Source organism: Parus major, chromosome 23 (genome assembly GCF_001522545.3).
Source record: "Parus major isolate Abel chromosome 23, Parus_major1.1, whole genome shotgun sequence".
In the NCBI taxonomy this organism is placed as follows: Eukaryota; Metazoa; Chordata; class Aves; order Passeriformes; family Paridae; genus Parus; species Parus major.
In genome coordinates this window covers 3,260,494-3,288,450 of record NC_031791.1, presented here as the reverse complement: position 1 = coordinate 3,288,450, position 27,957 = coordinate 3,260,494, and the positions used below count along the sequence as shown (strand labels likewise).

The following is a 27,957-nucleotide window of genomic DNA, read 5'->3' as shown; positions in this document are numbered from 1 at the left end:
GGCCCGCCGCGACCGCCAGCGACCGCCCGTGCCCGCAGCTCCGCTCCGCTCCGCCGAGGGGAGGTGAGGTAAGGTCCGCGCCGCTCGGCCGGGATGGGGTTAGGGCCCCACCGCTCCCGGCCCCTGCTCCCGCTCGCCTGCGCATCCCGCGGGCTGCGCCGGGCTCGGGCGGGAGTTGATCTCGTGGATTTCCCAGTCACGAGTCCTGCTGTTCTGGTGCCCTTTCCCAGAGGAACACCGCTGGACGCTCCAGCCATCCTTCCTCCGGCAGGTCTGAGACCGCTTTCCTCTACTTTACTGTTTCTCATCTTTTCTCCCTCCTCTGACCCACCTCGGTCACGTCCCGTTCCCAGGGAATCCTCCTCAGAGCCTCTGCCGTCTCCCAGTGCCCAGACCTTTCTTTCTGCTGTTAGGAAGTATGTTTGTGAGAACAAAAGTGTTTTGGGGAAAGTGCCGTGACCTTTGGGACAGCCACTGCTGGCACTTACTGCCCCAGCCCCGCCTGGAGTCTTGTCCCCTCCCGCAGCTCCCAACATCTGCACCCGGGTACCTGCATCATTCCCGGGTACTGGCACTGTGGTGCCTTCCACAAAAACCTTGGGAAACACAGGGTGCTTATTTTTTTAAGAGTGTTGCTGTTAATTGGCTCCTACCAATTAACAGCAACAGGTTCTCCAGGTGCTGGAGCTACCAGGTTCTCCAGCTTTGAACATTCCCAATAAGCCAGGAAAGATCCCCCCTGTACAGTAGCCCCAGGCCAGGCAATAACCTACCAGAGATATTTCTCATCTATGGGCAGCTTTGCTATAAGGAACATGTTTAATAAATCATAAGGCCGATGAATTCCTGGGATTTTTATTGCTTCTGTAAAAATGCAGTTTTGATCCATCTGCGAGGGATACTGGGAAACAAAGCGGCTCTTTTCAGAGCCGGATCTTGAGAATTTAGGACACAGACCTGGCAGCAGGGCTGGTGGCTGCGAGCCCCCTGGGCAGGGGCAGTGCCATGCTGGGGCATGTGCTATCCTGTCCCTGCTCTTTTGGGGATCAATGTAACCCAGGTGCCTGAAGCCCCATCTTGGCTTTCCTCACTCCGCTGGGGCTCTGGACACAACCTCATGTGTGGAGCTAAGGCAGTGATGCCAGGGGAAACATCACAGTGCAGTGGGGCCGCACTAGGCTTCCAGTTACATTTTTCCTTCTTGTCCTGTTTAAAGGGAAAAGAAGCAGCAAGACCCAAACTGCTAAAAAATGGGAGAGGTTCTTGCAGGAAGACTCACCTGGTTTCCATCAGCCCAGCTGACCCGATTTCTCAGCAATGGGGTGGTGGATTCTCTCAAACTGGCCAGAGGAATGTCAATAAAGCAATTTTCTTTGCCTGTTCCAATCTGAAAACTGGGTTTAGAAACAGGAGCAGAGCTGAAACACAAACAGCACACAGAGATGTGAATCCAGCAGCTGTCAGGGGCTCATTGGGATTTCGGAAACCACCGGTTTGCCAGGGCAGTTGGATGTGGGTTGAAATAGGTGGTGAAGGCTCTGCCCCACTGCACTGGGCCAGACTGAGAGGCCAGGTTGCCCTTGTCCAAGGAGGCAGCAGTGTAGTGATCAGGATTTGTCCCCTCTCCTGCCATGCCTTTGTTTTAGGCAGTGCAGAGCCGGGCCACAGGGGCGGGGAGGGAGCGGTTTCTTTGTACAGGGAAGCATTTAAATTCTTTGCAGTGATTCATATATTCCATTCATATGAAACACAGTCCTGCCGAGTGTGAATGGGGACTGCGGGGGGATTTTTTTAAGGCAATAAGCCCTAGAAGTGTCAAAAGTTATTCACACCTTGGTGAAATCAAGGATATTTCTGTCAGTGGCTCTTGGCAGGGGCTCAGCACAGCTTGCCTTGCATTGGGTTTTCAGTTTCCCACTTGGATATGGAGCAGGGGGAGCATTGGGGCAGCGCTCCCATTCCCTGTGCCCAGTGCTGAAAGATTTCCTGGTGCCAGAGGGGCCCAGCATGGGCTGTGCCCAGGCGTTGTGGCCCAGAGCTGCCGTGGTCACACAGGACCCCGGGGCTGGTGAGCAGCCACCTCTCAGTGAGCCCATAGCTGGGTGAGGTGCTGTCCCTCGAGTGATGGCCACCAAGGCTGTGACTGTAGCTACAGACCAGCTGTCCCCAGCAAAGCCTGCCCTGTTTGCCCTCAGCACAGGGAACAGCAACAGCCCAGAGAGGAGTCTTTTGGGGGTGCTGGGACCTTGGTGAGGGGCTCCTGAGGTCAGTGACCCTAGGGTCACTGACCTGCTCTGGGGGGCTGGCAAGTCCCTGTTGAGGAGCATTAGTTTGGGGGGAATCAAGTGGAGTGACTAGAGGCCAAGATAGGGGGGCATCACCACAATGCCACAGAGTGCCCCAGGTGTGGGAGCAGCACCCACGGGAGCTCTCACCTCTGCAGGCCACTCCAGGATGCTTTGAACCACTGTAAATCCTCTTTGGAGGAACTGGGAGGACAGTTTTATGTGTGCCGGGGAGGCAGATTAGCAGGGTGCTGTTTTCAGTGCTGATCCATCACAGGATGCCGGCACTGCATGGTGCATCCAAGTGCTCGGCTGCTGGCACTGTGTGCAGTCTCTCCTGGGAAGGTGAAGATGAAACCACCTGGTTTTAGTGCTCTGTCTGCTCTCTGGATCTGGGATGTGGGGGACAAAACCTCCTCCATGGGCCCTGGCAGCCATGGCTGGCAGTAGCTGGGCTCTTCACATGCCACGATGAAGGCCAATCAAAGGGATTTGGGCTGTGGCACCTGCAAAAGGTGGGTGTGGGGCTGGTCCTGTCTGTCCCTACACACCCCTCTATTATTCTCTCCTATTTCATCTTGTCCACAGCCCAGGAAGAAGCAGAATTTCCATTCCTCTGCACTAAAGAAAATATCTGTGACAATAAAATCTCACAGTTCAGAAAAGGAAGGGATAAAAAGACACCAAATTGCATTTGTCTTCCCTCGGTTTCTCAGCCCACCTTTTTCCCTCTGGGAGATGGTGCCCCATTGACTCTGTTGGGCACCTGCTAGACTCTGAGCATCCCCCATCCCCCATGCACTTTGTCACAGCTAATTAGAGAGGGAAATTAACTGCCTTAATGAAGGCAGCGGAGGAGGTGGGGGACACACACATTGACATGTGCCCATTCCCTCTTTTGCACTCAGGGGTTCCCTGTGATGGGCATTTGGGGAGCAGGGCAGGGTTCTGCTAGAACCTGGCTGTGTCCTGCAGTTATCCAGTGGGATTGGGACCCTCAGGGTGGCTGGTGAGGCAGTGGTGACACTCCACACTGCCAGCCCCCCAGCTCTCCCCCCTTGCTCAGGGCTCATCTGCACATTGCTTCCCTGCGTTGGCGACTTGGATGCCGGCACAGACATAATAAACCGCTTTTCCTTTTCTCCCTGTCACTGGAGCCATTCCTGAGTCACATCCCTGGCTGCCTGGCTCTTCCCCAGGGCTGTCTGCTCTGGCTGCATAACCCTGTGCATCAGCTGCAGACTTCAAAGCAATGGGATCCATCCCAGCCGGGAAGAGCTGGAGGGATGGCAACGCTCCGGGAAACATCTGCACGGGGCCAGGGGGGTACAGGGGCTGGCGTGGCTGCTGGGATGTGATGCTCTGCTCCCCAAAAGCCTGGCTCACCCCTAGGCATTGCTTGTCTTCCCCAAAGAGCTGCAGGAGCTGGACTCTTCACCAAAGCCTCATCCTGCCCTGTTCTCCCACGTTCTCACAGAAGCATCCCAGGAGCAGGGACCCCACGGCTCCTGATGGCTGCTGCCTCTCTGCAGCGCTCTTGGGCTTGGCTGGGGAGATGGGTCCTACCAAAAATGGGATGAGATTTAAAAAGAGCTAAAGGTGGCAGTGTGAGGGCATTTGCTGTCCCCTCAGCCCAGTGGCCATAGAGTGCTCCCATGGCATCTGGCTTCAGTGTCAGACAAGTTCACAGAGCTAAGCTCCAGATCACAGGCAGCAACTGCAGCCAAAATCTGCAGAGCAGCCAGGTCTGGTCTCTGTGACCTTCCCTGGGGCCAAGCCCATCCTGCTGGCCCATCTAGAGATGTTTGTCCTCAGAGGTTCTTCCAGACACCTCCATCCAGGACAGGGCTTGGCAGGGAGCAGTCAGGGAGGAGGACAACAACTTCAATGTCTACCTGCGGTGGATGCAGTGGCCGATGTAATGCCTTGCCCAGCTTGGCTGTTTTGCACCAAAAGTCTGAGTCCTTACTTCTTGCAGCACTCCCAGCCCAAGTTCTGCATTCACCAGGCAGGATGTGGCCCCAGAAATTGCCCCAGACCAGGGGATTTCTGCAAACCTGCTGCACACCGGAGCAGCCTGGCAATGCTGGACCCCTGGGACCTCACAGCACTCCTGTGCCTTCCCCACAGAGCTCTGGCTGTCGCTGAGAGTCTCTTTATTGTTCTGGTGGAGGGTTTTGTTTTACTGCTGCCTTCCAAGTTCCCAGGGATCTAAATTCTAAAGCAGGGTCTTGTAAAGAGCCCTGTCCAGATGGGCGAGATGATATTGCTGTATCAGATGAGAACTATCCCTGTCTTTATCCACAGACAATGCAGCAGTGGGAGCAAACAAGGATAGAGCCTTTCTTCAGAGGCACATTAGCCAAATAAGAGCCTTCACTTTGTTTTGTTCAGAAACCTAAGGCCTTGAGGCCAGACCACCTCAGGGCTGCCCTCATCCCTGCAGCCACATGAGGATTTACCCCTTTCCCCATGCCCATTTTCCTAGCAGGGCAGGGCAGCAGGTCCTGCCTATCTCATTGCTGGGGTGCTCCCTGTCCTGTCCCTCCTGTGGCAGTGGTGTCCATGCCCCCAGGGCTGGGAAGGTCTCAGCAGTGTTGCAGGGATTGGGCAGCACTCAGGCCTCTTCTGGGTACCCACAGAAGGTGGGTGATGCTTTGGTTGTGCCCCATCGTTATGGGATAGTTGAACACACTCAGACAAGGGTCGAGGCTGTCCAGAGCAGCTGGAGCTGCTCCATGCACTCACTTGTGGTGATGAATAAACCCTGCAGCCAATTCACCTGCTTTTGGATTTCATTACAAGACCCAGAATTCAGCCCAGGTTTGTTTTAAGAAATTACCAGAGGCTGAGAGAGCCTGGGACTGATTTATGGCTTCCCATCAAAATCATGTGGTTTCACCATGAGACTTGGAAGCTCTGGCTGCATTTTTCCTTTGGAGATTTTGGCTTGGCTCCAGGGCTGAGAGTGTGAATCCAGGGTGTGCATCAGGGCTGGAGCGCTCGGGTTCTGTGACAAATGGAGGAGATAAGGATCACCACAAGGAGAATATTTAATGTCAGGACAACACAACCATCGTTCTCAGAAAAGCACCGATAAGGCAGTGGGAGGCTTGGCACGGCACAAACCTGCAGCAGGTCCTTTGCTCTCACTGTAGCTTTCATTTCAACACTCAACACTTATCTCCCTCACATCCTGCTCCATGTCATCAGCCAGAGTAGCATCTCCCAAGCTGCTGTGCCCAGGCAGGCTGGGAAGTTCCACTGCCCTCACTGAAGTCCTGCTCTGGACTCACAGGGTGAACTGCCAGTGCCCACCGGGGTTAAATATGTGGGCTTTTGCCAGAGAAGCATATTTTCAGCCTCAAATATGCATTGTCAACAACTTCAGAAAGGTATTTCTCACTGCTCTGTGTGCTGTGAGCCAGCAGACAAGAACAAGACGACTTTTATTGCTATTTCTTCATATTTCCTGATATTGCCAGTCTGGCACTCACAACCCATGGGCAGATCCTGGCCTGGGCCTGGGTTTGGATTACAGCAGCGATACCTTTGTCTTTGCTTTGCCTTTAATTTCAGATGCTTTGTGCCCTGTAGGGCTGAGCTGATAACCCTGGAGGGCAGAGCCCACAGCCCCAGGGTGGGAAGCCTGGGTCAAGGGCAGACCCCAAACCAGGCTCATGCCAAGGCACTGCAGGCACACAGAATCATTAAGGTTGGAAAAGCCCTTCAAGTCCAGCCTTCAACCAAATACTCCATGCCCACTAAGCTGTGCTGTGAAATGCCACGTCTGTTTTTTGAGCTCTTCCAAGGATTCTGACTCCACCACATCTCTGGGGAGTCTATTCCACAGTTGGAGCCAGGCCAACCCCCTGCCCCTCACAGCAGTTCAAAGACTCCAAAACCCATCAATTGCCATGGGCCCACAGACCTCTCAGGGTCACGTTGTGGGGGTCTCAGCATCTAGCTCATGGCAGTACATGAACACAGGAAAAGAGCTTTGTGTTACATAAATAACAAGGTCAGGGCCCTGCGAGTTGCTCCTGCTGTGCACAAGCACTACGTCCTCCCAGGCATCCCCAGTGTGGGGGCTAGCGGGACAGCAGAGTCCCTTCAGGGCTTGGGTGCCTTTATGGTTTTAATTTAGTGGCTTTTTAAAGTCAAGATGAAAGGGAGAGCCAGGCAAGGCCGCAGCAGTTCCTCTGTCTGCCTCCAAAGGAAGCTGGTGGGGCCATGCTGAACACCAGTGGCTCCATGCCCGCTGCCCGATACTTCGCCTGCTCCTTCCCACCGCTGGCACAGACACGTCCACACCACGAATGGACCCAGTCTGTGCCAGCACTACGCTGTGCTAGGAAGTATCAGCTCCTGTGGCAGTGTGGGATGACACCTGAGGCCTGGCATGGGACACTCAGGTGTAAAGCACTTCGACAGCTTGGCACAGTTGGTGTTGATGGTCCTTTCCATTACACCTCCCATAGCCATTCATTGAAGACCACATGAGATGTCATTGCCAACCATCAGCTACGGGCCACGACAAGACCCCAGCACTCCTTCAGCAGCCATAAATTGAGCTGTACAAGGAGTCTGTAATTATTTTATGCCAAGCCTGGTATTTTCCTCCCCCCAGGGAGGCACTAGAGTGAACAAGAGCAGGCCTAAGCCAAACCATGCCCAGGCAGTGCTTTTATGAAATCTTGGGTTCGTCAGAATTAATTTCATTTAAAACATTCTTCTCATTTTTCATAAAGCACAGCAAATCCGTGGTACTTAGGGCAGGAATGCAGCCAGAGTGCTGCCGGGCAGGCGGTGAATTACCCGCGGCAGATGGGCTGTGATGGTGCGGTCACCCCCAGTCCGGAGCTGCGCCAGCCTCGGCTTCCTGGGGGCATGTGGCTAGGAAGAGATGCTGGAGTGACTGTCTGGGAAACAGCCAGGCATGGGACTCCAGCAGTCCCATCCCATCCTGTGCTCCCAGGGGATGTGGGAGTCCAAGTGTGTTTGTCCCCAAAGCTCTGTGAAGGTTGTGGCCATGAGCGTTCCCATCCCAGTGCCCGGTGCTGTCCCTGCATGCGTGGGATGAGGCAACACAGAGAGTCTGCTTGAGTCCCCTGGATGGTAGCAGCTGGCCCAGGGGTGGAACCTGGTCCAAAACCTGAGCAAAACTGCTCAGATTGCAGATTTCAAGTGATTTTTGGGGCTAAGGATACCTAACTAGGGCTGGGGGCTGAAGCAGTGTGGGAGCAAGGGTTGGGAGCTGGTGCTCCTGCCCTGCACAAGAAGGTGTGAAGACCAGAGCTGTGGTAGAAGCATACCACTGTCCACTACTGTTGGGGCATGGCAGGGGCACCTTCCCAAAGGTAGGACCTCTGCAGGGCTGCTGCTGGAGGACTCTTGGCTTGGAATGGAGTTTAGTCCCTGGGGTCCAACCCCAACTGAAGAAGTAGTTCAAAAATCACATCATTCTGGAGATCTGCCCACTGGGAAAGGGTGTAACTCCCCTCCCTTCAGCCCTCCCCATCTTGCAGCCTCCCAGGACAGAACCCAGGTGAGCATCTCAGCCACTGCATCTCTTAGGATGCAAACAGAAGCTCGTGACCTTGGGTGACCCTGGGTCAATGGGAGGAGACACAGGACACCTTTGTGGGATTTAGAAACCAGAGGGAGCCAGTGGATCCATCCAGCTGGTCCCACTGCAGGCTGGGATCATCTTGCCATGCTGGGAACCTCATTTGCTCTAAACTTCCACCTCCCACCGGGTCAGTGGGCTCCAGCCCGGGAGAAAGCTGTCAGGTGTGAGTTAAGGGGATTAGAAGGTTTAGCAGGTGTCAGCCCTCATCTTTCATCCTGGTACAGGGAAATCCATGGTTTCATCTTCCCTGTTCTTGCACAAGTCCTGCCCTTTCCCTCCATGTGTTTGCTGCTAACTGGGATGGACTGGGAGATGGAACAGCACTGGGGTTTGCACCATGGCCAGAGCCCTCCGAGCACCAGCCAGCTCAGTTTTGGCTGGATGGGGTGGTCAGCAGCTCCAGAACTGTGTGGCACAGCCAAGTGCCCACTGATGACATTTGCCAACTGCAGGGTCGGGTTGATCCACATTGCTCTGCAGTTTGCCATGGAGCGTGAGAGCACAGGGCTGGGTGTGCTGTTTATTTTGGTTAAATTGAGTTTTCTCTGGGAGATTGGGGGGCGCGGGGGGCCTCCAGACAAGAGGCTTTTGTGAGCAGAACTGCAAGCTGATCCCCTTTTGTGGTTTTGCTTTTTTGGATGATACAATTTGTTATTCCAAGAACTACCCAGTAAATGGACCCCATTAGCTGAGTCCCCCGAGCAGCCGGAGCTGGAGCTGGCGCTTGCACTGCCTTTGTCTGCATCCACCTTGGAGTGCTGAGGCCATGGCACTTCTTTGCCCTTCGATGGTGCCTGGGGGAGATGGAGGGGCAGGAGCTGCTGTCCCTCCTTGCTGGTTTTGCTGACAGGGCATTTTATGGGATTGGCCTGGGCTGGGACCAGCAGAATGCACTGGGTTCATTGAATTCCCTTGTCACACTCATGTCCCTGGCACACACTGACAATAATTCAGTTGTTGCCACACTGCTGGGGGCTGGAGCTGGGGCAATCCATCTAGGGGCAGCCCTTCTGGCCCCTCACACAGGGCTGGAGCTCACCCTCACACTCAATGGGAGCTGTGGGAATTCACATCCCTCTCTGCCTTTGGGCACGAGCAGCATCCCCTGCACTGGGGGAAGCATTCAGGATCCCACTGGCATCCTTCCACCTGCTCCAAAGAGCCCCTGCACAGCCAGCACACAAAGGGCAGCTGCGGGAATGCCATGGCAGCCTGTGCTGTTGGAGCCTGGCCCCGGGGCCATGGTGCCAGGGCACGGCCATCTCTGGCCACCAGGACTGGGTGGTCCGGCTGGAGTATCCTTGGCCTGCTTGGTGCTGCCTCCTGTTGTGCAGGGATGCTGCTGGTTCTGTTTGTCTTGGCTCCGATGGGCTTTTTCCTGCATGTGAGAGGCTGGAGCTGCGCAGGAGCCAGCGGGTTTATAAAGTGTCGGACACCTCTCTGGATGGTGCTGAAAGCTCCTGAATTAGACCTACCACCCTGACACGGGGTATTTGGCTGCTGAGTTCGGGAGACACCCGTCGCTCTCCCAGCTTCCCAACCCCGTCCTGGCCACTCTTGCACAAGAGCCCCGTGTCCCCCTCCCCACCCCTCCTGAAGTGCTGGGACACACTGCCCTGGCCATCTGGGATGTATTCCTGCTCCCACCAACCTCCAAACGGGACATGTTTCCCAGGCCTGGCTGCCCCACAGCCAGTAGGGGTGTCCAGAAGTGAGCAGCAGACACCAGAGCCATGCCTGGAGATGCAAGGACGGGTGCGGGAGCATCCCTAGGGCACAGCGTGTGCTGCCACCGTGCAGAGGAGACATTGGCTGCCGCGAGTGGCCCCTTGGCTATCTCTGGTTGCTGAAGAATCTGGAGGAGAGTGCCGGCCCCAGCACCTCACCTCCCGCACTGCCCGGCCGCACACGGTGTGGGGCTGTGGTGCTGGGCTGCTGCGGGCAAGAGTGGCCAGAGGCCGTGGGACACTGGCCTCGCACAGAATTTGCCTTCCATTGGCTCATCAGGACCGTGCTTCAGCCCTGGCAGAGCCCAGCGGGGACCGTGGGAAGGGGCAGCCGTAACCTCCCAACAAAAGGAGCCCGGCAGTGGGCAGGAGACAGTGCCGGGAGCCAAGTGCAGGGGCAAAACCCCGTCCAGGGCTCCTCGAAGTGGCGGCCTCCACTCCCCACTGCCCGCGGTGCGCCGGGGGATGGAGGCTGCCGCAGCCCCCGGTGCCTCCCTTGGGGCAAAGGCCGGCACAGATGGGGGTTCCATTAGGGAACTGAGACCAGAGTCCTCCTCCCACCGTGCCCCTGCCACATTCCACCCAGGGCCTGGCATTTCAACGTGCCAAGCCTTCGGAAAACAGCATTTTAATGCTCTTGCTGTAAAAGCAGTGGAAAATGTCTGTGGGCTTGTGCAGGAAGGCTCCCGGGAGCTGGCCACACCGTGGGTGTGCCTGGTGCTGGCTGAGCCCTCCCAGAGCAGCTGGGATGGAGTGGGATCCTATGGAGCCCCACAGCTCTCCGAGACACCCCTGCAATCACTCTGCTGATCCCAGTTATTTCTGTAGCAGGGGTGAAGCTGGTGCTGCCTGTCCCAGGTGGGTTCTGCAGCCACTCAAGGCATGAAGGAGGTGTCACCTCACCCTCCCCAGGCATTGCCTGCTGCCATCCCTGTCTCCAGAGCTTTTCTCTACCCTCTTCCCACCAGGCTGAAAGCTGAATGGCTCCTTGGGTATCTTTTATCTTCTGTTATTTTGTGTTTTTTTTTATAATTGTCCTTTAGAGAAATAGGCTGAATAGGTAAATTTAATTTTTCCCCGTGTTTCATTGCTCAGAAACGCCAGGCCCGTGTGGCAGCGTGGCACCTGCAGCAGATGCCCAAACGGGGCTGCAATGCATCTGACACTTCCTAGAAGGCAACAAAATGCCCCAGGTTTGGTCTGATCCCTGCATCAGGTCTGATCCCTGGGTTTTGATCTATTCCCAGATCTGTGTCTGTTCCCAGGATCTGGGTCTGCTACTAACACAGGGAAATGATTGGCATAACAGTTGGGGTCCCTTGGGCGCAGTAACCATGCCAGCCCCATCCTGAGCACCTCGGCAGCCTCCTGGCACCTGTGCCCAAACAAGGGACCAAGGCAGGGGTTCCTAGCTGGGCTCTGCAGCGTTCTACTGGCAGGAGGAGACCCTCTGGGCAGTGGGTCCCGAGTGGAGACCGAGGGAGGTTCCATGACATGACATGACACAGGCCAGAGGAGAACTCAGAGTGAGCTGAGTGTTTTTCCAGCTCGAAGCCTAAACAAAAGGTTTTGTAATAAGTGTCTCCTGTCCCCACATTCAGTGTCCGGTTTTGCGCCTCGAAGCTTCTGAATGGGAGCATTTGAATCTACCAGATGGGAGCACAGGGGTGCAAAACCACGGACTGACCCTGAGGCACCAGACTCCATCCCATTCTCAGTCCCCTGGGACACTGCAGGGACATGGAGACAATCCTGAATGCCGCTGGCTGCATGTCCATCCAGGGCCAGCATCTCTAACAGAAACAAATGAGTCCTACCAAGAAAATATTCCATATATTCTGCACTGCTTTCCACTGGTGCTGCAGCTCCAAGTTCCCAGTTTTGCTTGGCAAAGGGTCAATGGTAACAGCGACACCCAAGGCAGATGCTCTGGAGCTGTGAAGGTCACTGGCTCCTCTGGGCCTTTCTTAGTCAGTTCCCAGCACTGTCCCAGCTTCTCCTTTCTCCATCCTGGGTCCAGAAGTGTTTTTTCCTCTGGGATGATCTGGGACACATTAAATCCATACCATTTCCCTCTGGTCTGGCCCTGTCCAGGTCTGGTTGCTCTGCAGATGCTGTATGCCCTGAGCAGGGCAGAGCTGCCCAATGGTGTCGCATGGGGAGGAGAAGAGCAGTGGGAGATGAACACATTTGTGGGTGCAGGGATCCAGGCAAAGGGGTGGTCTGGAACCCTTTGAAACAAATTCAATGGGATACTTGACTGAACTGGAAATTTGGAGCCTGGAAAGGGGAGTGTGGCTTTGGGTCATAGCACGATGGCATTAAGTGATCTTGAAAGATGGTTATCGACAGAGATGGTGCACATGGCAGAGTGGAGACACTGAGTGGCACCTCATGTTCCCCAGGACATGTCATCCAGCTGTCCTGTGGGACTCTGCTGCCTCTGCATGGTGTCCTGGGGCACGGGGGGTTTGGCATAATCCCCAGGAAAGCAGGACCACTGGAATTCCCTGTGAGGCTGTCAACTCCAAGACAAAGGAAATGTGAAAACTAAAAAAAGAAAAAATAAATCAAATTGAAAAATCAAAGCAGCTGATTCAGCAATGGTGAAACATCTTGTGACAGCATCAGGCAAATTTTTTCCAAACAAAATTCTGGGAAGAAATCTGCTTGATTTTTCACAACCCACGTCTGTCCCAATGGAAAGGCACATGGGGGTTGTCCATTGGGATGAGGGCATGGTGATCCATGGTGCTGTGGGGCCTGAGGAGCACAGCCTGGCAGAGAGGACGCCCCCTAGAATAGGGATTACAGGGCACAGGGGAAATCTGAAATCCAGCCAGGAACATGAGGCTGTGCCAGATGGGAGCGTGGGATACAGGAGTGTCTTGTCAGGGTTCCCACTGAACACCTCGGGCTGGCTGGGGTCTCAAATCAGCTCACAGAAATTAAATTAAATTAAATAACATAAATACTGCCTGAAACGTGCACTCCATCCCCTTCCCTGGGTGTGGAAGTAGCAGCCACACACAGCTGGTGTGCCAGGAGTGCTCCTTTATGGTGCATGGCCTTGGGGGCAGCAGAGGATGGGGATGAGGAGGTGATGGCGAGGGGATGGGTGTAGAAATGGTGAAGGAATGGGGATGGCAAGGGGATGGAGAAGCCAATGCCGAGGTGATGGCAGGACGGAGGCACTGCCCCAGCAGGTAACCCCATCCCCCAGCGCTACCCGCCAGGGAGGGACACAGCCGAGTCTCCCACTCCTGAAATTTATTTTAATGTAAACCTAGCTGTAAGGCAGCTTTTTCTCATTTTTAAACTATTTCATATCAATCCTTGGCTTGACATTTGTTTTCTTTGAGTGCGGTGGGGAGTGCGGTCGGCATTGCTGAGGATATCTCCTCTGGAATCTTGGCAGAGGCGGCTCCCTATCTTTGAAGAAACGGCAAATGCAAAACAGAAGGTCGATATTAGAGAAGCATAAACAATATTTCTCCCCTGTTAACCCCAGAAGCGGCGCAGGGGCCAGTTCGGCGACACGGCGGCGGGGGGACACTGACCCTCCCCGGGCACACGGCACCTGCCCAGGCCGAACCTCAGGCAGGGGCATCCCAGCACCGCTCCAGGCAGGTCCCATCACCTGCAGCCACGCCGCTGTCCCCAAGGGCTGGCACCCACTGTGTGGGACACACCTGAGGGACAGGGAGAGGTGGCAGTCGGGGGGTGGTCGCACCGGGAGGGTTTGCAGTGGTCGGGGAGGGACTGGTGGAACCGGGGGGGGCCTAACCAGGGTCTTGCCCTGTTGGAACCGAGCTCTGGAGTGTCCCCCGAGGAGATGCAGCTCCGAGGGTGAAGCGGGTCTCACCGGGTGTTTTGTCAGAGGGGTTTTGGGGAGGATAATCGCGGGGAGGATGTGCGGGAGCGGGGGCTGCTTGGGAGGGCAGGCGCAGGCAGCAGTGCTGGCACCAGCCGGCCTCACCTGGGGGATTGCTAAAAGTCTGGAAGAGGAGAGGAAATGGAGATCAAAGCACCAAACAAAACCAAGGAGACTATATTTCAAACTCTGGCATTAAAATAAAATTACTGTTAGAATAAACAGAGCGAGGCAGGTTCTTGTCTGAGCAGCTAGGGCAGAGATGGGGGATGTTCCTGGTGTTTTAGACAGGAGAGGATGTTTTCACAGCAATTCACACATTTACTGTTGTACCTGAGCGGGTGCTGAGGGAGGAGTGGAGAGCTCAGGTGGGAAAACCACGGAGTGGGGAAACCATGGTGGGGATGCTGTGCCAGGGACTGAGCTGCTGACCAATAGCACCGGCTGTCCTGGGGCATCGGGAGTCAGCTCAGGGGTGCTGGCTCCATGTTGTCCCACTGCTCTGGAGCTTGTATTTACCACGGTGAGATGCCACATCTTTCCTCTGGGAGAGCAGGTGCTGCTGCTGAGGCTCCTTGTTGCACCCGGAGCCACAGTGGGCTCCCCAAGTGCTGTTATGGGCTCCCAGTGCATCCCCCTTAGCAGCAGTTCCCTTCCCGTGGGATGGGTGAGCAGGGCTGGAACAGCCACAGTGCTGCTGCCCCACCATGTCCCAGCCTGCAGCCCCCCAAAGGGAGCCGCCCTGAGCACCCTTCCCAGAAGGCTCATTATAATGAAGCTGGTGACCCCAGCACGAGGCTGGAAGTTTAAATGTCTGCAGTAGATGGCCACTTGCCTGCAAATTCCCTGAGACGGGAATCGCTCTCTGTGTGTCTCTCCAGGCTTAGCAGATTTCTTTGCAAAACACCCGTTGCCTTAGAAAACATTATTTCTGCACAGGAACTGCGAGAGCAATGTGGGTCTGACCTGCGGACCTCGGGGAAACTCCAGGTGCTTCCCACTGCTCCCCCAGGACACCTGGAGCAGGGCTGCTCCAGCCAGAACAGGCTCCTTGGGAGTGATGCCCAATGCTCCAGCAGCTCACTGGGGCTGGCAGCTCCTGTCCCTCCCTGTGGTGTGTGGGCAAACGCTCCACATCCCACAGCAGGATCTGGGCACAAGTGTCTGTGTTTGGTCACGGCTTGAGCTTGGGCTTGCAGAGCAGTTTGGACCCTGCACAGCCCCTGTGAAGTCCCCCGGGAAGGGGTTCCAGCTGAGGGGATGGAACCCTCCAGCACCCTCAGCACCCTCATCCTTACTGCAGCCCAGCTCTGGCACTTGGCTACTGCTCTGCTCTTCCAGCCCTCAGGGACAGCGTCACATCTGTCCCCCGGGCAGGCGATCATCCCACTGGGAAGAGGAGGAGGAGGAGAGGGGAAGAAAAAGGGAAGAAAAAAAAAATGAATCCCCACAAAAATGTCTTCATAACAGGAAACGTCTCATAAAATACCTGTGGTTTGGCATATGTGATTCGACTGGTCAAACTATGCACCTGGCAGGGAACCCTGTTATTAATGCTGCAGCTCTGGTATTTCAGTGGAGTGGAGGCTGGCGGGGGGATGGGACCAGGGATTTGGGGTGCAGAAACCCTCTGCTGGGGCCAGGGCAAGGGAGAACATATCCTTTGGGTCTCACCTCCGTGGGCAACTTCCCAGCTGTATATCAGCGAGGGAACTGCAGCACGACAGGGATGACATGAGCCAGGCTGAGCCTTGCCCAAGGCAGGAGCCTGATGTTCCTGCAGCTCCGAACCAGGGTTTTCCACCCAGAGCCAGGGGTCTCCGCCTGGGCCTGGCGGTGCCCACTCTTCTGCAGGGACGGCCTCAGCCCCACGGCAGCGATAGCCGGTGCTCTCCGCGCTTCCGAAGAATTTTGACAGCTGGAGGTGAGGGATTAAGCCCTGAGCCATGACCTGCGGCTGCGTTCCCGGCGCACACGCCCGGGGTCACTAATCGGCTTGAGCTGAGCCCTGACCCGGCCGCCGCGGGATCAAGAGCTGGCACCGCCCCTGATGCTGGCACCGCTGCAGGAGCCCGGGATCCCCAGCTCCAGGCAGTGTGAACAGTGGGCAGCCTGCACCACCGTCATGCTGTGCTGGGCCGTGTCATGACCTGCTGGGCTGTGCCAGGCTGTGCCATGACCTGCTGGGCTGTGCCATGCTGTGCCATGCCGGGTCAGGCCATGCCATGCCATCCCGTGCCAGGCTGTGCCATGCTGTAGCATGCCATGCCATGATGTACTGTGCCGTGCCATTCCATGCCATCCTGTGCCGTGCCATGCTGTGCCATGCTCTGCCATTCCATGCCATGCCATACCAGGCTGTACCATGCCATGCTGTGCCATGCCATCCGGTGCCATGCCCTGCCATGCCATGCCGTAGCAGGCTATACCATGCTGTACCATGCCATGTCGTGCCACGCTGTGCCGTGCCTATACTGCTCCATTCAGGGCCAGGCGCGGGCACTGTGCGGGAGAGCAGGTCCCTGCAGATGGGGTGGGGCGTTTTTTCTTCGTAAAGGAAAATGTCTTCTTGTTCCTTGGGCTGCTGGTGAGCGAGGCTCTGGCTCCGGCTCCGGCTCCGGCAGCGCGTACAGCAGCCTTGGATGGGATCAGGTGTCATGCAGTTAAGGACAGGCTGGTGCCATGTCTCCCACACTCTCCGGCACTGCTCAGCCGAACTGCTCCCTGATGCCTTTGGCTTTCGCAGCCCGGCCTGCGGAAACAACGTGCTGCATAGCTCACTTTTCGTTTTTGACTCGGTTTACTATTATTTTTAAAGCATGTGTAGCGCAAAGCAAATCATCGACCTCCCGCTGGACCCGGGCCAGTCCCGTGTTGGGCTTGGAAATCCTCCCTGCTTTATTTTTTGTTGTAAATGACCGGAGGATGGAGCAGCTCGGTGGGACACGGCGGCGGCCAAGCCTGCCTACTCCAGCCCACCCACATGCGCCGGCTGCTCCCGGTGCTTCCCTTTTCCTGCGTCCCCCCGCCCTGGGAGAATGCGAGGTGCTTCCCACTGCTCCCCCCGAGCCACCTTCTGCCACGGCTTCCAGATGTGGTGGCTGTGCCTTGTGATCCAGAGCACAGAGACTGAGATGGGTATAGGCATGGGGAAGAGGATGGGGAGAGAAATGGTCATGGGGACAGAAACCAGGATGGGATGAGGCCTCACCAGTGAGCCTGGGATGCAGTTTAAGTGCATCAAATTCCCCATTCTGCCTCATCCCTGAGCCCCTCTGCGGGGCTGGTGTGGTCCTGGGGTGGATGTGGGGCCAGAGCTGGGGTGTGTGCCAGCAAGCACATGCTGTGCCCCAAACTGACCGTGCTTTGACTGCCGGGTTTAAACAAGTTCCCTATTGTGTCGACCTTTAGTCACAATGGCAGATCCCCTGTGGATCACATATATTGACTTAAAAAATAATTAGCCTCAAAGACAGCAGGCACAGGGCCGGCCAGGCCCTTCATTAATATTTAAGTACCAGGGGCCATAAATCAGCCCCAGCTCAGCCAACAGCCCTGGCTGTGTCCATGGGGAAGCGAGGCCATGGTGTTCACAGGAACATTGCCCAGTCCACAGCCATGAGAGTGCTGACATGGGCTCTGTGGGGAGAGTGGGACAGTGTGGGGGGCAGCAGCCCTCTTCCTCTGGGAATGACCAGGAGCATGCCAGGAACACGCTGGGAGCTCACCAGGCTGCCCAGCACAAGCCACAAGCAGTTCTGGAGTGACGAAGGCAGCACGGACTAGTTGTTTTCCTGCAAGGACAAGGTGACATTTCTTGCATCTTTTCTCATGCTTTAGGTGTGAGATTTTTTCCCTGTTCCCAGTGCTTTCATGGCATGCCAGGGGTTTTTAACACGTCTGCTCACCACCTGCCAGGGGAGCTGACACTCGCACCATCAGCATGGCAGCGGCGGCGGCTCTGAAGCCGTGCCAGGGGTCTTGGTGCTGAGTCGGGGCCCTGCTCTCCCCAGAGCCTAGCAGAGCGGTGTTGCTGGGTCCCATCCTGCTCCAGCATCCCCAAAGAATAGCATGGACCCCTCAAGTGCTGCCCCTGTATGAACCCTCCTGGCTCAGCAGCTCCTGCTGGGCTCGGCTTTGTGTCAAGGGATGGTTTTGCTCGTACTGGAGTGTGCTGGCGGGGGCTGGAGCTGCCTCTGTGCCCAGCCTGGTGCCTGCAGTGCCCAGGCAGAGTAGAGTGAGCCAGGAGGGGCTACAATTGGGACCCCCAAAGCATCCCTCCTGCTCCAAGTGGGAAAAAAGTTAATCTTGTGGGGTTTCTGTTTGCCATGCAAGAGCAAGTTCTTGATCCCAGACCCCAGGACAGGCAGGAGACCCCCAGGAGGATGGGCAGGTGTCCCTCAGGAGAATGGGCAGGTGACCCCTGTCTGTCTGTCTGTCTGTAGCCACCCCATACACATAATGGATTGGCCACCATTTGCAACCTGCCAGGTGAGATGGGAGCGTCGTGTGGCTGCTCCATGTGATTATCACTTCATCACACAGGAGATTTCAAGCATGAAAGATCTTCTCCACAAGCACGTTGTGCACACTTTATCCATCATATGAGACTCCAGATGTTTCCATTTTATTGTTTTCAAATCACTGCCTGGAGAGTGCGAGTAGCAGGAGGCCTCAGTGCCAGGCATGGCCGGTGGGGACAGCACAGCACAGGAGACCCCTTTTTTTGAGGAATATCTACCTAGGGGGCTCAGGCCAGGCTCCCCCTGTTGCTCTGCAGAGACTGGGGCAGCTGGAATGACCCAGCTGAATCAAGGGTGGGGCAGAGGACACAGAGCAGGGAACTCAGTTTCACATCCAATACACAACAAAACCGTGCTCAGATTCCCTTGTCCTCTCTCCCCCTTCACTCTGGCTCCATTTTCCCTGCATCCCACATCTCACCGAGGGCTGAGGTGTCACAGAAGGAGGATGCAGTGCCCAGTAGCAAGGGGCTGAACCACCCCTGGGTGCTGCTCCTATGGCAGCATCCTGAGAAAACAGCCCAGTGGTGGCGAGGATCAGGGTGAATCCAGCTCAGGTGGGAGAGGAGAGAGCTAGGAAGGGAGGGAGGTAGAGATGGATGCACAGAGGTCATACCAGGTAAGGAAAACAAGTAAATAGCTGATTCAGGGGTTTGTTCTCCTCTTTTATTTAACAGAAACTGTATTTTTACAGCTGCAATCCCTTAAAATGGGATTCTTTCCCCCTTAAACAAATCCTTGTAAAATAATGCTTCATAAAAAGAAGCGTTCCTCTCCTCGACCCTGAAGACAGAAAAACAATAATGACGGTGAGGCTCCGGCCATGCTGCCAAGGAGGCCAGGGCTGGCTGTTACTCATGTCTCTGGCAGTGCCACCCGACCCACAGCCTCGGCTCCGGGTGTCTCAATGGGAATGCCATCGCTCCAGGCCCGTGGCTCTGGTGGGATGGGCAAGACAGAGCTCCTCTTCCAGCATCTGCCACCCGCATCCTAACAGGGTCCATCGTGCTGCTGGTAGGGCCATCCCTGTCCCCTCCAGCCCTCAGCTGACTCCCAGACTATTTTCCAGGCACAGGAGCAGCTGTCAAGGCTGCCTTTTCCCTCGAGACTCCCAAAACCTGCCAAGCCCTTGTGGTGTCAGGAACAATCCCATGCCAGGGCTCCCTGCTCCCTTGACTTAATTTGCTTTAATTTTGTTTTAATTTGGGTTGTTTTTTCTCTCGGCTGCAGCTTTTTTTTTCTTTTTTTTTTCACTGCTGCTTCAGCAAAAGCAATTCAGGAAATTCCGATGAAACCCTGGCATGCAGCAGCCCTGCCCCTGCTCCCCGGCAGGACAGGCCATGAGCTTAATTCTTATTAATAACCACCACAGGTCAATTATTGCAAGAAGGAGGAAAAGCAGCACAAAGCTCTGTGGCATCATGTGTTGTTTAAGCTTCCAAAAATAAATGTTCTTTGCAAATCAATCTGTTTGCAGCTCTGCACATGCAGCTGACAGGGAGAGTTGCTAGAGGAAGAGAGTATTTATAAAGGGAGTTTATTTTAAATAAGCAGGCACTTAAGGCTGAGGCTGCTCCCATGTCCTGTCCCTCATCCTCGGTGCAAGTTCCCAGCGCTGCCTGTGAAGTGCCACAATTGAGCTAAAAACACAGCAAGTCTCTGGCTCCCACATTGAGGGTTTGGCCCAGCACCCACCTGGGAGCCTCAGCCCCCACTGACTGCCCCCAGGGAAGGCAGGGCTTGGCAGTGGCAGCCTATGCCTCTCACAGGGGCCTGCTCACTTGAGGGATGTGACAGCAATGCTGGGCTCAGTGCGCTGCAGGTCTCATCTGCCTTTTTTCCCCCCCTCTTATATTTGTTAAAAATGTATAAGGCATGTGAGAGTTACCACAGACACTCAGGGAAGCTTCTGTAAGACTCCACTGGGCACTCCCGTGGTTGGTTACAGTGCAAGATGAGGGAAGAGCCTCAAGCTGTGCTAGGGGTTGTTCAGGCTGGACATCAGAAAGAATTTCTCTGTGGAACGGGCTGTGAGACATTGGAAGGGGCTGCCCAAGGAAGTGGTGGATTTCAAATCCCTACAGGTGTCCGAGGAACAACTGGATGTGGCACTCAGTGTTTTGGGCTAGTTGCAAGGTGGGGATCAGTCACAGGTTGGCCTCAATGGTCTTGGAGGTCTTTTCCAGCCTCAGTGATTCTGGGATTCCATTCTATAAACTGTATTTACCATGCATCTCCCAGCTGTGGTGTATTGGGAAGGGCCGCATGATCTCTGATCCACAAAAATGCAAATTCAAGGGAGTCCCGCTCCCACGGAGATTCCCAGCTGGTCCTGGTGAGGTGGGGGTGTGTACCCAGTCTCACTGTTGCTTTGTCACTGTTGCAGGAGCCGTGGGAGCAGGATGCTGCCAGACGTCGTGGCGCTGCTGCTGATACTGGGGACGATGGTGATAGTGCTGGGCCCTCGCTTGGCCACAGGCGGCGGCGTGGGGGGCTACGCTCAAGTCAAGTACATGCAGCCCATGGTGAAGGGACCCCTGGGACCCCCATTCCGTGAAGGCAAAGGGCAGTACCTGGGTAAGGGATGTACTCTGTGGGACTGTGGGAGGACACGGGGCAGTGGGGAGGGGACATGGCGCCTCAGAGCAGTTGTCATCCTCTACTCTCAGGGTCAGAACTCCTGGGAGCTGCCTGGCACAGCTGCTGTCCAAAACACTTTGGGCCAAGCATGGAGGGACCATTTTGATTGCTAACCCAGTGCAAAAGGACAGGATGGACATGGGTAGAGGCTCAGCAGGGAAGTGAAGCCCTTTGCTGGGGCTGGGAGGACACCCATGGGCCCCTTGTTCTGGGAGCCAGGAGACACAGGGGACCTTCCAGCCTCTGGCTCATGCCCTCCTGCCCCTCCCCAGCAGAGGGAGGCACAGAAGTCCCAGCACTCACCATCTCTGCCTCTCCCTGCTGTTAAACCTGAGCTGTCTTGGCAAGGCTTTTTCCACTCCTCCACCTATTCCGTTTCCTTGTCTGCATTTTGCACCAGCTGGGAAAGGAAAGAGTGCCAAGGCTGGAGCTGAGACCCAGCCTGGAGAGGGAAGAGCAGGAGAGAGACATTTCCTTTCTCAGAGAGCAGCGACCAGAAACTCCACACATGTTAAATCGCTCCCCACCGAGTGATGTGCACCCAGAGGGGCAGAGACACCGGGGTCATTGTTCTGCACAGCTGGGGCTCCAGCACCTCGAGCCTTCTGTAACCTGTCCCCAGCTGCCCTGCCTGCATCCACCTCAGTGCTGGCACCACCATGGGATGGGGCACTGCTGGGTTCAGGTATCCAGACCCACCAGGTCGGTGCTTGGCCCTTGTGAAGAGCACTGGAGCTTCCCCACAGGTTGGACCTTCCCAGGAACTGAAGTCTTGGCTCTGGAAGGAGAAACTGAAGAAGGCTGAGCCACCGGTGGCTTATTTACTGGAGGGCTGAATGGCTTATCAGGAGTTCAGCTCAGCACGTGTCAGAAAACACACAGCAAAACCTGGAGCTGAAGTGTGCTACAAGCCCCCCTCTCCCTCCCCCCTTCCCAGCTGTTGTAAAGCTGCTCCCTGAATCCCAGCCAGAGCCAAAACCTTCCAGCGTAGCACAGGAACACTTCAGCTGCTGGTGGGACTGGATTCAAATATCTCCCTGCTGTTCTCCCTTCTTTTTTTCCCTTCTTCCTATGCATGGGAGTGGCTTGCATTGCCTCTGAGCAATGCTGTCTATGCTGGGGAGAGCAGCAAGTGTGCCAGGCTGGGACAAGGAGGAGTTTGGACAAGCTCTGCCAGGTTAGACCGGGCAGAGAGGACATTGAGGCAGGGCAGAGCACAGAAGTCCCCTGGAGATTACTCCTCTAAAACCCTTGGGAAAGAGAGGACAGGTGGGGGACAGGAGAGGGGGACACAGTGACAGCTGCAGCCCAGGCCACTGGCTGTGGGGCCACACAGAGGCAGCTAGGGAAGCCAGTGCCTCCTGGATCCCACAGAGCTCCCATCTCTGCTTAACCTCTAATTTGGCAAAGAAAATCCCTGCTGGCCTTCTGCCCTGCTCGGGGAGCTCAGCTGACTGGCCATGAATGGCACAGGGCTGTGCCGTGCCTCTGCGGGTTACCCCGACCTGGTGGGAGCTGTGGGAGGTCCCTGGGCTGCCCTAGCCTGGCCTGGGGACCAGGGGGTTTCCTCCTGCCTCCAGGTGCCATCTGGTGAGTGACAGGTTTCCTCAGGGTGCCAAACACCTTTTCTCACTCAAAAATAGCTGTCCCAGAGCATAGAGTGAGCTCAGGGGAGGAGATGCTTCTAAATGCTGAAATGCTCAGGACGTTGAAGCAGAGATTTGCATAGTGGGATTTCCTTTGGCTTAATTTAAACCATGCTGATGGCCCTGCAGCCAGGTAAACCCACAAGTGAGTGCTGTGCTGGGACACCCACTGCTGGGAGACAGTATGAGAGGTGCTAAAACACGGATCCCACACAACATCCCTGTGAGCCTGTGAAACTCTCTCATGAGACAGGGCTTGGCAGCCACTCTGGAACAAGCTCGGCTGGCTCTGCTACAGAGTAGCCAACCTCTCCTTCCTGCAGTGTCATCTGGCCGTGCTGGCCAGACCCACTACTGGCTGCTCATGGCTGGGAACCACTTCCCATCCTGATGAATTATTCCTCTTGCTGGACGGTCTGTGCTGCTAGGTCCCTTCTCCAGGCAGGAGGGGTCCTTAGCAGGATGAACGCAGCTCCATAGGGGCTGCAGCTCCCACTTGGCCTTGTCCATGTTCCTCAGGAGGTGGAAAGCTCCTTGGTGCCCAGGTGGGAGCTCCCAGGGGGTCATTCTTGCCCAATCCCCTTCCCACTGCCCCAGCTGGCTCTGCGTTAACGTTCATGGCAGCTCAGTTCATGCTTCAAGGGGAACACAGAACCTCACGCTAGTGCTGCGAAGCACAGAGCTCCAAGACATGTGTCTGTGGTAAGACATGGGCTTTTGAAATTGGACACCAGTGGGGCTGCAGTGTCCCAGTTTCTCTCCGCTGATGGCCCCGGTTTGGTTTTCCTGTCTGCTTTTTTGGCCGCCTGCAAGCTGGCAGCTCCTGCCTGGCGTTTCTCTCCACTGCCTTGTGTGAGAGAGTGTGTGTGTGCTTTTTCCTTCCTTTGTGGGTTCAGCTGTAGATCCTTGTTCTGATTCCATGCAAAATGACCTAGAAAACGAATTTATTTCAAACCATTGCAAGAAAAAAAAAAAAAAATTAACAAATGGGGGGAGAAAACACATTGAAATAATTTTCCGGAGAATTTTTTTTCCAGAATTCAAACCCTAGAAATAGTGCAGCACTGCACAGCTCCCTTGTCCTCTTTCCCACACCATTTTCCGGGGTGAGGAGCAGAAGCTTGCAGAAATCCAGTGGCAGTGTCATGACAGACAAGTATTTCCTTCATCAAGAGAGCCAAGTGACTGCAGCTACAGCTGCGGGTGTGGGCCAGGCTTTGATTTATAGATAACATAAAAATGTTTCCATCACCCAAAGGAGAACACAGCAGCACCGGGCTGGGAAGGGCCAGAGCTAATTGCTGTGTTCAGGGCAGGCAAAGCCACCTCTAATGCTCCGGGAGCTGTGCCTGCTGCTGCCACAGTTATTCTTTTCACGTGTCTCAAATCTCACATAAGCTTTTCCCATTAACTGAGGAAATCTCCATGCTGGCGGATCACAGCACGTGTGTCCGTGCTCCCAAAGCCCAGCTTGGCTCACTGAGGAGGCCAGACTGGCAGACCTTGGGGACCTGTGGCATGCAGCCTTGTATCCTGCTCCCACCCCAGGCAGGATCCATCCCCATCCCAGGAACTCATCCATATAGATCTCTTCCCAACTGGAATGGTCTCCCTTGGGCAGATTTGATTTAAATTCACCCAAGATGTCACAGCCTTTTCCTCTGCCTTTCGCATTTCTTATTATCGTCCCATGTACATGTGACTGTTGAGTATTTCCTTCATTTCAAACTGCACAAAAAAGAGTTTGTCAGATTTATTCTTTCTCACCTTTTCCTGGTGTCACATGGGAGGTGACACCCTGCCAGGGCCAGCCTTGAAGAGTTATTTATGCTCACATCTGTGCTTTCAATGCTGAGTTATGGTGGGCATGTCATCTGCCTCTCCTTGCCTTTGGAGTCTCTCAGCCCATTAGTTTCTTTCTTATATCCGTTTGCAAAAATCAATAAATTCTTGAAATGTCAAGTGGTTGTGGCCTATTCCCAGCTGGGCTGACTCATTTGGATGGACCTGAGGCTGCATTTCCCTCCCAGCTCTTGGCTTTTCCTCCATCCCCAGAGCTTTTTTGCTATTTGGTTTTTCTCCGCCTTGCTGGACTCGGGAGCTGCGCCAGCAAGCACTGTGGGCATGGCCTAACCCATACATTCATTGCCTCCTCAGGCTCTCAAGTACATGTCCAAGAGTTCTCTTTTTAATCCAAAAGGATTAAAGGCCCTGGACTTGTGGGACGGGCTGAGGGATTATCCTCAGTCTTGGCTCGCTCTGTCGCCATCCTCTCAGCTAAGCCCAGGCAGGAGCAACTGAATCCCATGGTGCTTTTGAGGCTGCTGGGAAGTGAGGCAGCTGGAGGTTTGAATCCAGCTCCAAAAACACCCTGCAGTAACTCATCACCTGACAGAGCCGAGAGCAAGCACTGGCACCTTCCATAGTGTCACCTGACATCATGGAGGGATGTGAAGCTGGAATGAGAACTCTGGGCTTTGGCCTTGCTTCAGGACAGCCCTGCTGATGAGGGGGCTCAGGAAGCTGCTGTGGCCGTATTTAAGTGGAAGGGTCCACCTTCTAGCCTAGCCTAGCCCAGCCCAGCCCAGCCCAGCCCAGCCCAGCCAAGCTGTTGTTGAACGTACCCAGGTTCCAACATCCCAAGGACGCTCCTTGCCCACAGCCAGCTGTAGTGACACTCTGCGTCTCCTCTCTCCACAGACATGCCGCCGCTGCTGCCCATGGACCTCAAAGGCGAGCCAGGACCGCCAGGGAAGCCCGGCCCGCGTGGACCCCCCGGGCCTCCTGGCTACCCAGGAAAACCGGGCACGGGGAAGCCGGGAATGCACGGCCAGCCTGGGCCCGCTGGGCCCCCTGGCTTCTCGGGCATTGGGAAACCCGGCATCCCAGGACTCCCCGGAAAGGCTGGTATGAAAGGGATGCCAGGAGCCAAGGGCGAGCCTGGCATGCGTGGGGAGCAAGGGCCGAGGGGACTTCCTGGCCCGCCGGGGCTGCCCGGGCCAGCCGGCCTCTCTGTCAATGGGAAGCCGGGTCCCCAGGGAGGCCCCGGCCTGCCCGGGTTTCGGGGAGAGCCTGGCCCGAAAGGAGAGCCGGGTCCCCGCGGAGAACGAGGGATGAAGGGCGAGAACGGCGTGGGGAAGCCAGGCTTACCGGGGCCCCGGGGGAACGGGGGCCCTCCCGGCCCCGCGGGGCCCCCGGGGCCCGCCGGCGTTGGGAAGCCTGGCCTCGATGGGCTGCCGGGCGCGCCCGGGGACAAGGGCGACATGGGGCCCCCGGGCGGGCCGGGTGTCACCGGGGAGCCCGGCCCTGTGGGGCCGCGGGGACCCCCCGGGATCGATGGGATCGGTGTCCCGGGCGTCGCGGGGGTGCCGGGAATACAGGGCCTCATGGGACCGAAGGGAGAGCCCGGGATCCGCGGCCTCCCTGGCCTGCCAGGCCCCACGGGCTATGGGAAGCCAGGCATGCCCGGGCTGAAAGGAGACCGCGGGCAGCCCGGGGCACAGGGAGCCATCGGCGATAAGGGGGAGCCCGGCGTTGATGGGGAGCCGGGCGAACCAGGCCCTGCTGGCATCATCGGCCCGCCGGGCCCGCCGGGGTCTATGGGGCTGCCGGGCAAGCACGGGCTGCCCGGCCCCAAGGGGGACGTGGGGCCGAGCGGGCCCCCGGGAATGCCGGGGATGCGTGGAGACCAGGGCCCGAACGGCTTCGCGGGGAAGCCGGGGGTGCCGGGAGAAAGGGGCCTGCCCGGGTCACTGGGACCTCCCGGCCCAACGGGCCCCAAAGGTGAACCAGGGTTCATCGGCCTTCCGGGGGTGCCTGGATTGACGGGTGGCCCCGGGCCCAAAGGGGACGGTGGGATCCCGGGGCAGCCGGGGCTGAGGGGCCCCTCCGGCATCCCGGGATTGCAAGGACCTGCTGGTCCCATGGGGCCGCAGGGGTTACCTGGCTTGAAAGGGGAGCCCGGTCTCCCTGGCATTCCCGGCGAGGGGAAGACCGGCGAGCCTGGCATGGCTGGACCTATTGGCCCACCTGGAATGCCGGGAACACCGGGACTGAACGGGCCACCAGGCCCACCAGGGCCACCTGGGCCACCTGGAGCTCCCGGGGTGCTGGACGAGACGGGCATCGCAGGGCTGCACCTGCCAGACGGTGGCGTGGAGGGAGCTGTGCTGGGCAACGGGAAGCCGGGCAAGCCTCAGTACGGCCGCGGAGAGCTTGCTGCCCGCATCGCGCCAGCCTTCACTGCCATCCTCACCTCCCCCTTCCCCGCATCCGGCATGCCCGTCAAGTTTGACCGGACCTTGTATAATGGACACAATGGCTACAACCCAGTCACTGGGATCTTCACCTGCCCCATATCTGGAATCTACTACTTTGCCTACCATGTGCACGTCAAAGGGACCAACGTTTGGGTGGCCCTGTATAAGAACAACGTGCCAGCCACCTACACCTATGATGAGTACAAAAAGGGGTACCTGGACCAGGCCTCGGGCAGTGCTGTGCTTGAACTCAAGGAGAATGACCAGGTCTGGGTACAAATGCCCTCGGACCAGGCCAATGGGCTGTACTCCACGGAATACATCCACTCCTCCTTCTCTGGGTTCCTGCTCTGCCCCACATAACAGCTGTTGGGCACTTTTCCTTTTCACCCACTTTAGCCATAAACTGTCTTCTTTTTTTTTTATAAAAAAGTGTTTTAAAATTAATGCAAAAAAGAAAAATCACTGGGAAGAACGCGCAAGACATTGTCATGAGACCTTGCTTCACGCTGTTTGATCCATGAGTCAAGAGGGTAATTGGGAAGGAGACATCTATCCATCTACCTTTCTTTTTTGGGGGGAGGGAGAAAGGAGGGAGGGGAGCCACTTCCTCAACAAAGCATATTTGGAATAAATACCCTAGTGATTGGACATCAAACACAGGAACATGCTTGGGATGGCAAGGATCTGGCTCTGTGACCCAGAGAGGGTCAGCTGGAAGACCAGACCCCTGTGGTCTGTATCAAGTGCCCTCATTTCCCATTTGGAATGCTAGATAAATAAATCCAGCTGTGTCACGGCTGGCATGTTTGGTAACCAACGCAGGGTCCCAGGCACTTACACAGATTCGTACAGCAGCAGGGATCCACGCTGGATTGAGAAATTTCCTTCCAAACCATCAGATGCCCAAGTTTCAGGCTCGCTGACACCTGTTTTTCCAGACTGTGCTTTGGGGCAGTCTCTCCAATTCACTCCGGATTCAGTATGGTTGGATTTATAATCCTAAAGAGTGGAACACTTTGCATAAGCACCTTCTTCTAAGAAGTAAATATTGTTTTTAACCCTCCCCCCCAGCATCTTTAGGAATAAAATCATCCAGGCACTGGTACCTGGGAGAATGCCACGACCGGTTGCAAAGGCAACGAGGGAAGCTGGGACCCTCATGATGAACAACGATCTGCTCTCTCCATTCACCTGCTGGGAAGTCCAAGGGCTGGTCCTGTCCCGTCTGTCTCTGCAGCCCAAAGACTTCCTTGGCCTCAGGAGCATCTCTGCTCACATAAGGATGGCAATGTGAGGCCAGCTCACGGTGCTGCCAGCTGGTGTGACATAAGGAAGTGCCACTGATGGACAACTTGCTTTTCTTGTCTC

General features: G+C 56.1%; 1 protein-coding gene across 1 annotated transcript; it reads left to right on the top strand.

Moving 5' to 3' along the window:
* The first annotated feature begins 8 nt into the window (after positions 1-8).
* COL8A2 (collagen type VIII alpha 2 chain) lies at positions 9-26,991 on the top strand. Its single transcript, XM_015649168.3, has 3 exons — positions 9-68; positions 20,428-20,618; positions 25,028-26,991. Exons 2-3 carry the CDS (start codon positions 20,444-20,446, stop codon positions 26,947-26,949), a joined length of 2,097 nt encoding a protein of 698 aa, XP_015504654.1. The 5' UTR covers positions 9-68; positions 20,428-20,443; the 3' UTR covers positions 26,950-26,991.
* The last annotated feature ends 966 nt before the right edge of the window (positions 26,992-27,957 follow it).

Coding starts and splice junctions, on each gene's coding strand:
- COL8A2 (XM_015649168.3), top strand. CDS start 20,444: ATGCTGCCAGACGTCGTGGCGCTGCTGCTGATACTGGGGACGATGGTG. Junction 20,619..25,027: donor AGGCAAAGGGCAGTACCTGG/GTAAGGGATGTA, acceptor CTCTCTCCACAG/ACATGCCGCCGCTGCTGCCC.